Raw genomic sequence first — 10,293 nt, 5'->3', positions numbered from 1 at the left:
ATCCACCCAAAACCTTATCTGCCCGGCAAACAAGCCACTAGTTTCTTTATGCAACATAACTTCAGTATTATCTGCATATTCCTCAGTTTCCTGCTAATACAATTCCATTCCAATCTATCGGATTCGGATCCAATCCAGTCCATTGACAAGCATAAATCTCAAAGTGAAACCCCGTCAAATTAGGAAATATGATTCCCCACCGAGCATAGGACACCATGAAATAGGATGTCATTGAATTGGATGCCCTTCCATGTAACCAGAACAGTGCTTTCGTATCAAGATCCAACTTGGCCTCATAAGCTTTAGTACATACTACCGTTTTAATGGAAAGCAAACCAAAATACAGACCAAGCTCCACATTCTACAATCTCCATACTCGATTTCACTTCCAGCATCTGAAACAGCTAAACTAGTCAACTATACTGTCACTAATTCATTCCAATCATTTTCTCCTAACAACGTGATGGAAACTTCTACAGCTAATTAATAAGAGTCCTCAACAATCCTCTTCAGCATCGCGCCTCTCGCATGATTTTCAAGACTTTGAAGTACATTCGATCACGTGGGACTTGAACTTCTCAAGCTCAGCCACAACCTCCTCTTCGGGCCGGTAGATCAAATCGCTCATTCGCCATATCTGGGGAGGAGATTATACAGTTAATACTGCTACAATTTGAACTTTAAGGCAGCGTTCGGTTCATTGGAAGGATTTTGAGAATGAAAGGAATGATCATTCTTGGCTTCCCCATGGTATCACCATCCTCATCAACTGACGATGATTCTGGAATTTTAAGGCAGTTAATACTGCTACAATTAGAACTTTAAGGCAGTGTTTGGTTCATTGGAAGGATTTTGAGAATGAAAGGAATGATCATTCTTGGCTTCCCCATGGAATCACCATCCTCATCAACTGACGATGTTTCTGGAATGACTATTCCCTGACCACCTTCATTTCAGTGAACCAAACTCTGACTAAGTCTGTTCTTGGTTTATAAATATGTCAGAGATCTACAGATGACAGGAACAATATAAAGGAAAAAAATAAGAAGAGACATACTAAACTGAGCATTATCTCACAAGTAATCAAGGTAGGCCACATTTTTTTTTTTTTCAACTCCCTATGAGTATCTCTTTTTCATGTTCTAATCCATTATTTCCATTACTAATTAAAAACCTAAATTTGAAGAAAAGGAATAAGTAGAAAAACGGTCACCTGTAATGTTCCACCTCCACCGGACGTATCACAGTCGTCAGACACACTAACAATGGTCCACGGGTCAGCTGCATTCCAGTGGAAGTCCACAACTTTGTCCCTGGATGCATTACAAGGAACGATAAAAAAATACAGAGTCAATTAAAAAAGGAGAAAAAACATTTCAGTCACCAAAATCAAATAATCTCACAGGATAACAGAGACCCCCTTAACTTCCTTGGAAAATCCCAATCATGATTCATGGCATAACAACTACTAGCATCTTCTATAGTGCCAGTCCATAGCTTTAGAGTTTAGTCCCATGTAAACAATTCTGCTTACCAATCGACGAACTCTCTAACAAGAAAGCTTCCTTCAAGATTTTCAATTAATTTTTACCAGAGGACTCAGGGAATGACTAATATAACTAACCCAAGTCACATCCCATTAAAGTGGACCATTTGCCCCTCCGCTATATATGTATTCAGATTTAATTGACACAGCAGAGACAATACTCAATTTTCAATCTGCAGTTACATTCCCAGTTTTACAGCTCATTGAAGCTTCAAAGTAAAACGAATTGGCACGAGCATGATGCACAAAAACAGAACTTCGGATGGAATTAAGGCCCAATTTCTCTTCCAAAGTCTCGGTGTCATCCAGTTTGCGAAGTATTGGTCATCAAAATAATGAAAAAAAGATAGAAAGAACCCATCAAACTAACGATGGATAGGAAGAAAAGATGAAACAGCTAGACATATCTAACTGCCAAAGAAAAAAACTACGGTAAGAATGTGCAAATGCCTGAATTTAAAAGACCTAAAATGAAAAGTGGCTGGCAGTGTCATGTGCAACACCTAGTCAAAAAAGTCTCCTCTACATCATTAAAATCAATACATTTCAGAAAGTCGAAATCCCGAATAATCTGGACAAGGCTCTCCTAATGCAAGTTCTAAGAAAAACAGATTCAAACCTGTGCCCAGCATGTTGGAAAAACAATCCTGGTGGAGAATGTGGTGTTCTTCCCCCATGTTCCCGTGTTTCACCAACCTACAAGAGGATGTAAGAAACGTAAGTCATTCCTACACAGAAAAGAGTAGACGTCGTAAGTTATTCCTACACAGAAAAGAGTAGGTGCAATAATAAGCTGGAAGAGCAGTACAGACAATATCACATTACTAATTGCAAAACAGCATCCATCAACTCACAATTCGGCCGTTAAATTGTTGAAATATCCGTCATACATCCTTCTCTTGGTTATGAGCAAGACAAGAAAGTAAATGCAGTGAAGGAAGATGAGTACAGAAACAGACCCTCATCCAGCCATCGGAAGAGACAACTGGTGGGGACAGCAAAACCAACAGGTTCCTTGCGTCAAATGTGCATGGTTGATGCAAATAAAAGGTACTTTAGACATGTAAGCATAACAGAAAATATTTCCTTTTCAACTCAGTAGCTCTTTCTTTGAACATGTGTAAAACAGAAAACCCGGGAATAACATTTCCAGGAAAAATAGGAATCTGCACAATAAAGGTTTCCAAAACCTCTATTCAGAAAATAACAAATCATGACTTCCTCAGAGCTGAATTATAGGCACACTTGTCTGTGAGCCTGTGAGGTGAGCAGTGTGTATCTAGAAACATGAAGACATCAACGAAGTCGCGCAAACGGAGCAAGAAAACAAGGGTACTATTGAGGGTATAAGTATTTAACCCACCTTCTCGTAGTCCCAAATATTTAATAAGCCATCCTCTGCAGAACTTCCAAAGACAGATGGCCTGTCCGGTGACCACTGTCAAATCCATGGAGAACTTGAGTCAAAAAAAAAAGAAAAGAAACAAAGACAGACGACCTGCCCAACCCTACAGCAGCGCAGAATGCTCTTGATTTACCACGCAATGAATATATTACATATATCTATATAAGTTAAGTAAAGAAGAGGAAAAGCTTGTTTAAGACCTGAACGCAGAGAACAGCAGCTTTGTGACTTTCAAACTTATGGATGGGTGACCCCACTCCATTGGAAATTAGATTTCGACGATCAAACATGCGAACAGATTGATCAGCAGACCTGAAATGACATCATTCAAAACCAAAAGCACCTAAAATTTTCACAAATCCAAAAATCTGCAGAAAACGAACAAAGGCTAGAAACCTAGAGCGGACGTAGGACAACTCTAACTCAACGAGATTTAAGGGAAAGCTGCGGTGGATCATGGATTCTGACAAAAACTAATGAGATCCTCAAGAGAGACATCAAAAGGTCCATAAACACCAGATAGGTCTCAACCAATGGGCTGACATTAACATGACTCTTCCAAGTGTTACTCTATCCTCAGGATGCAAACAGGTTGGATCAGAATATTCAACATCACATTCCTATCAGAGTGAAAGATCCATCAGTTTCTTTTGAACAAGTCCTGAAATAAGCATGTGCTATCAGATATCTTCCCTTAGAGGGATATTCTATGAGAATCAACACGAATTCTCTTCACTTACGGAGAAGCTTGATAGTTGTAATGTTCCTACTGGAAAGCCAATAAAACCCAATACAAGATGATGAATCAATGCAAATACAGAATTGCAAGCAACTTTTAAATTCTTGAGGTTTCTGTGTTGCAACCTTGATCATTGGCGTAATCCCAAAGAGGCCTTAGATATGATGCCTAAGCGAATCTACTTAAGAGGCCCAGACTTCTCTTCCTCACCTTTTTCTTCTATTTACTTTGCTGTAAACCTATTCTGAACCACCCAACAGCACTAATTCAGTGTAACAGCCACACCCCTAACAGCCCCTTCCATTTTTCTATCCCCGAAAACCCTTACCAAAGTTCATTTTGATCAACATTAAGAAGTATTCCACATACCAAATATTTCATGTCCCATAGCTCAGTTAACACCAAAAATATATGAGGACAAAGATTATACCCAGTTAGAATAAGGTTTGAATCATGAGGATTCCAATCAACACAGTGAAGATCAGCATTATGTGCTTTTTCAACCTGTTTCACGAACAAATAGCGATTCACAAATCATCATAACGTGCTGTCGGCAAACAAACGGCAAAACAAATAGTAAAATCCAGAAGTAAGAAAAGACACAAATACACTTAATTAAGTAATGGTTCTACTATGAAACCATTGAAGTTGCCTAACTTGTTTGGAACAAAAGGACATCAATACTGAGAGCAATTAGTTAAATTCCAAACTAAGTTATTTTGCAATGAAATAAATATGAAACTAAAGTATAAGCAGATTATAAAACCCATGCCCCCAACGAGTAACGCTATCACCCCTACATGAGAATGACATTAACAGCAGGAAAAACACAAACCATAACGCTTACTCAAAAAATGAGGATATAAAAACAACAGTTTCATAAACTTGACTTGTAGCCCACAGCATAATAACCAAAATATCCGGTACTTCCAATTTAGTTATTTCTATTGCGGTATCCGGTATTGGGTACACATCTAACATCCCTTATTGAACAAGGATAGCATATTTTCGGAGCATGTTGTGCTGAGGACACAATCATGAATCAGCCCATCTCTGCAGCCATAGCTGGCAGAACGTAAATACATATCAACTATGCATTTTCATAAATCCAGCGATTTATCCCATACACAAAAAAAAGGTGAGATACGAACCAATAAAGAGTGAGGCAACTGACCTTGACAGTTGGGTTCAAGCCGACTCGTGCATCCCATAATATTAGGCAGGAATCATCACCTACGCTGCAGAACTCCTGTGCACTTCATAAAATTTAGAAAAGCGTCAGGACAAAAGGGCCCACAATAAATCTAACAAGCAAGCTAAAAAGCTAAAATGATTGCAGAAGGGGAATTTAAGTGGATTGACATTAACTTCTCTCTTTTTTGGTCTGATACTTCGCAATAGTTGCAGATGTGAAATCAAAATGAAATATTTCAATTAGAATCTTAGAGATAGAAAGTAGGGTTAAAATACTGAACTCCATCTCCTAATAAGGCAGACCGCCCAAGCCACACACACACACACACAGAGAGAGAGAGAGAGAGAGAGAGAGAGAGAGAGAGAGAGAGAGAGAGAGAGAGAGAGATTTGATGACTGGAACAATCTGAGCAAATTCATGAAGTTACCTGGATGGACAGAACTGCACATCTTCAACTGTGTCCTCATGGCCCTGGAAGATCCCTCGTGGCCCAATTGAAGAGTTATCAGCAGATTTAATGACTGATCCAGAAGATCCTGCAGGTTTGGTGGCTGCATCGGTTGTCAATGTCGATACATGATCTTGAATACTCCACAAAACAACAGACTTGTCTCTCCCTAAAACAAAAAGTTTCCTCTGTTAGAAGTGAATTTAAAATCCCATTCAAAATAGGAACAGCATCAGCCAAGAACAATAATCTACAGAAAAAAGGGGGGAAAGAAGGGTGTTCCCACTGAATACGAACAAACGAATACCTAATGCAAGACTAAAACTTGGAAAACAAACTAACTTTGAAATTCCAAAATCTATGATGGCAAAAGCCATATGCAACAAAACCACCTTCCAAACAAGTTAGAACTTAGAGGATTCAAATAAGAATAGAAAGTTCATCAAAAAAATTAAGAATAGAAACCCATTACAAGCAGTTGCAAACCTCCAGAGAGCACCAAAGGCTCAGAAGGACACATGGCCAGTGCAAATTCGGCATTCTCTTGATGTCCAGTCAATACCTACAAAAAGAAAACTTCTAAGTTGACTTTATGTAATTCTTTTGCAGCCATACAGAACAGTATCATTTTTCCTATGTACCAAAAAAAAACTGAAGTCTTAAAAATGTGAAAGACCACTTCTCTGGTAATAATAAAGTGGAAATGCAACAGAACATTAATAATCACAGATATAATCACTGCAAGCCAATAGAGAAAGAAATTTGTTGCTTATCCAATCACTGATAGATGTAAAAACAAATATAACCGATCAAAAAAATAACAAAAGAATATTCATTGGATGAATTGTGAAAAAACACAATACCCAATGAATGCAAGACCATACGGGAATATATACTTTGGCAAAAGTGACGCACCAAATCTGGACGAGAATCAGCTGCTCCAAGGACAGCATGACGGTTAGGTTGGGCTTCAACATCCCAAATGAAAACCTGACGGATATTACAAAAAAAGTGAACTTTAACCTCTTCCAATCAACCAAGTGAGACCACTAGAAAGTGAAACTTTCTAAGAAATTGTGCACAGAATACATAAAAACTCAAACACTTACTTCAGGACAGTCAGTATGGGTTGCGACTATGTTATTGTTTTGCGGAAGTTCCCTGATTCTATTAACCTGCAAGGAGATTTCATGTTCATGGCAAACAATATTAATCACTTTGATAATGGGGCAAATATCCAATCTCACAGGTTATTGGAGCATATAGAATATAGCAAGGCACAATAAATGAGCCCATATGAACAACAAACAGCCATGTCGAATATCTATACGCTTTCCTCATACACTGAAGGAAAAATAGATGTTACACCTCATTTTGAAGCACAATACAACCAACCAGATCATTTAGATGATAGAAAATGAAGAGCCTCAAGTTCCAAAATGGATGATTCGCAAGCATAGACATAACAGTGATGAAAAGGCATATCCAACAGTTTGGCAGGTTGCATCCATTATGAAGGCAGCATTTCCATGGCATCGTCAAGGCCCGAGGGTGGTAAGGTGGGAAATGTAGCTGTGTAACACGGGATATTCCCCTACTGAAACGGCATAAAAACCTCGTAATGAAGTAATGGACCGTGCAAAACACAACGCAAACACGTATACAGAGAAAGTTGAAGTTATGTTGAGCATTTTAAGTTTATCTGCATAGTTCATAACTCATACCTCTCCAGGATGTATGATAGTTTTGTACTTCTTCACGAATGGCGAGCGTGCTTCTTCATTGAACTGAAAAATTAAGAGGTCCAACAGTAAGCAAAACAGCACCAGTGGGAATAGTTCATGATCATGAAAACTTCAAAATATCATGTCAAAATGGGATGACCTCAGCTACATGCTCCGCAGCTGCAACTCTAGATTTGACAACTTCACAATTTGCAATAACAAGTGTATTCGGAACACTGCCGTCAGTCTGCCAAGCAAGAAGAGGGGAGAGTTGAGGGAGAAAAGAACAATGACATTAGAGATGGCTACATTTGCACAAATACAAGAAATGAGAAAAGGGATTTGTCAAAAGAAAGAAACAGTTATGGAAGATATTCAAGCTCATGGAAAATCTTTTAACATAATTAAGCAATAGTTAGTGGAAAATGTAAGAAACTACTTATTTTATTAAAAAAATCATTTTACAAGCATTCTTTCAAAAAATGAAAACCAACTCCATCCACGTTTGCACAGGCCAAAGATCTATTAGTTGTACTGCCAACTCAGAATAATTGCCTATGTAGCACAGACACGGATACGGATACGGACACGGATACAGACACGGGACACGGGAATTCTAAAAAAATGGGGATACGGACACGGCAGGGGACACGCCACATGTATAAATAAATAAAAAATAAATATATGTATATATATATATATATATATATATATATATAATTACGAACCATTGTATATGAATAATTTCTCAATTGTATAAAAAAAATTCAAAGTAAAAATTACAGTTTAACCCAAATGTTTTGAATAATTTCATATTAACCCCTAAAATTTTAAAAAATATTACATTTTGACCCCTAGCCGTGTCCCCGTGTCCAATACGTGGACACGGCGCCCTTTTGGAGTGTCGGTGCTACATAGATAATTGCTACATGAGCATATGAGATGATGAATACATCATTACGCTGGTAGAAAGATACATCAGGGGTCAGCTCACCTCCATACTACTATCCAACCGAACTGCTCCAAACTTATTTTTCTAGGCCCCATCGTGAGTCCACATCTGTGATCCGGACCGTGCATCATGTACTTCTAGCTGAGAACAACAATCGGGAAAAAAAAAAATTCAACTTGATTGGTCATCAATATATACACAACCACATTGTATAAGATCAACAGTTCATGTTCAAAATCATGTGAACTGCCCAGTTTATACAAATTGTTAATGTATCTATCGATGACCAATCAAGCTAATCTTTTCCACATACGTTGTCTTTAGCAAGAAGTACAAGATGAATGGTTTGGATTACCATAGTGGGACCCATCAAGGCTGAAAAAATTGAAGCTTGGCGGGGTTTGGAGGATAAGGTATGGAGGTGAGCTGAACCAGATAGACCAACATTGCAGAAACAAAGTCATATTGAACGGATAATAAAAACTAATACAAGTAGTTTTCAAAAATGAAATTATCGACAATTACCTGCTCCGAAAGGTAGAGACGTTGCCTATTCTTAAATTTCCCTTGTTCAAGTTGTGGACCCCACCTACACGCAAATCATACAATTCAACCCTAACAAATACTAGTAACATAATTCCAATCATAGCCATACATCTACACAAAACTTCTTACCTGAGCTTATATAAGGGGATACACATATACACATAATCTATTTGTACAAACTCAATTCTGCGAGAATCTAGGGTTTTACTTTTACAGACCGTAAATCGATGAAATCTCTAGCTTGAAAAGAAAACAAACTAGCACTCATTTCGAGCTTAAAAAGAGAATCAAAACCCTGGACTGAGCAGTAAATCCACATAAACTTCCAAACAAATGCATATGCGTAACGTGTATTCACTTTTTGCGACAATCAACTAGCCGAAGGCTGACTCCGGTTTTACAATGTAATCCATCAAACTCCTATCATGAAAAGAAGCCCTATGATAGCACATTTCAAGGTAGCAATCAGACACAGAAACCTAGACTGAGCAGCTCACCAAATATATCTAGATGTATAATTAGCATAAATTCACATTCTGCAAGAACCTACGAACAGCAAGATGACCTCGGGTCTAACACTGTAAATCCATGGAATTTCTAGCGTGAAAACGAACACTACTAGTGAACATTTCGAGCTAACAAACAGATTAAGACCCTGGACTGAGTATCACATTCACAACTCCTTACAGACCTGAAATCAATCCAAACTCCTATTATCAAAAAGAAAAAGAAACCTACTTTCGCACATTTCATGCTAACAGGTATATACATTGGACTCTGCAGCAGGAACATACATACCTCCCAGTATACAATGTGTATAAACTGACATTCTTTGAGAATCACAAGCTGAAAAGATGACCTAAAGTTTTACAGTCAGGAAATCCATCAAACTACTAGCATCAAAAGAAACCTTAGTAGCAGAATCTCACAAACAAATTCAAAATCATAGACTAAGCAGCACATTCACATATACCACAAAGAACGGCAAACATATAGAGACGTACAGTCATCATGAATTCACATTCTGCAAGAACCAACAAGCTGCAAGCTGACCTAGGGTCTTACAGACTGTAAATCCATAAAATTACTAGCTTCAAAACGGACCCCACTAGTGAACATTTCAATCTAACAAGCAGATTAAGACGCCAGACTGGGCAGCACCTTCACACAATCTTCCCTCGAAATTCACAAGCTGAAAGCTGATGTACGATTTTACAGCCTCTAAATCAACCAAACTCCTGACATGAAAGCAAACCCTACTTGCACATTTCATGCTAACAAACAGATTCAAAGTCCTAGATCAAGCCGCAAACGAGTACACATATTCAATGTGTACTTTTTTTACTCATCCGCAAAAGAACGGAACTTAATATTTTTTGAATGTCGGTTACAAAGATTAAAACGGGCCCTAGTCACGACTACAATGTATATGAGTTGACATTTTTTCAGAACAAGGCTCCACTCTTCCTGACTTTTTTGTACCGTACTTCTTCAGTATTTTTTTGCTTTTCGCAACTATATTTTAGCTTTTCATCATAATTTTTGGGAAATCTTTCGTCTCGATGTTAGGAATCAGAAAAGTACAAAAATGTAGACGGATGTTTAAAAAAATCATATAGGACGACACTGTAGGCAAAAAAGAGTGTTGTTTGGTATTTTTCCTGTCTTCAGTGAACTTCTTTTTTTTTTTGCCATAATTTTTACTTTTTAGACTCTTCTCATCATCGAGACGGATAAT

At 38.0% G+C, this 10,293-nt stretch overlaps 1 protein-coding gene across 2 annotated transcripts in view; it reads right to left on the bottom strand.

Moving 5' to 3' along the window:
• Positions 1 to 228: 228 nt before the first annotated feature.
• LOC131325429 (WD-40 repeat-containing protein MSI4-like) overlaps positions 229 to 10,293 on the bottom strand; it is a 64,141-nt gene continuing 54,076 nt past the window's right edge. For both annotated transcript variants that reach the window (XM_058357691.1, XM_058357690.1), the window contains 14 exons: positions 8,535 to 8,598; positions 7,218 to 7,304; positions 7,058 to 7,120; positions 6,443 to 6,508; positions 6,249 to 6,323; positions 5,820 to 5,895; positions 5,313 to 5,502; positions 4,865 to 4,946; positions 4,121 to 4,194; positions 3,152 to 3,263; positions 2,910 to 2,984; positions 2,166 to 2,242; positions 1,214 to 1,313; positions 229 to 637 (listed from right to left, as the gene is read on the bottom strand). In XM_058357691.1, the coding sequence (XP_058213674.1) occupies positions 536 to 637; positions 1,214 to 1,313; positions 2,166 to 2,242; positions 2,910 to 2,984; positions 3,152 to 3,263; positions 4,121 to 4,194; positions 4,865 to 4,946; positions 5,313 to 5,502; positions 5,820 to 5,895; positions 6,249 to 6,323; positions 6,443 to 6,508; positions 7,058 to 7,120; positions 7,218 to 7,304; positions 8,535 to 8,598 (1,243 nt within the window). In that variant the 3' untranslated portion in view covers positions 229 to 535. The remainder of the gene's footprint in view (positions 638 to 1,213; positions 1,314 to 2,165; positions 2,243 to 2,909; positions 2,985 to 3,151; positions 3,264 to 4,120; positions 4,195 to 4,864; positions 4,947 to 5,312; positions 5,503 to 5,819; positions 5,896 to 6,248; positions 6,324 to 6,442; positions 6,509 to 7,057; positions 7,121 to 7,217; positions 7,305 to 8,534; positions 8,599 to 10,293) is intronic.

This window comes from Rhododendron vialii, chromosome 5a (assembly GCF_030253575.1).
Source record: "Rhododendron vialii isolate Sample 1 chromosome 5a, ASM3025357v1".
Lineage (NCBI taxonomy): Eukaryota > Viridiplantae > Streptophyta > Magnoliopsida > Ericales > Ericaceae > Rhododendron > Rhododendron vialii.
The sequence above is the reverse complement of the archived record's forward strand: the minus strand, read 5'-3'. Positions and strand labels throughout refer to the sequence as shown.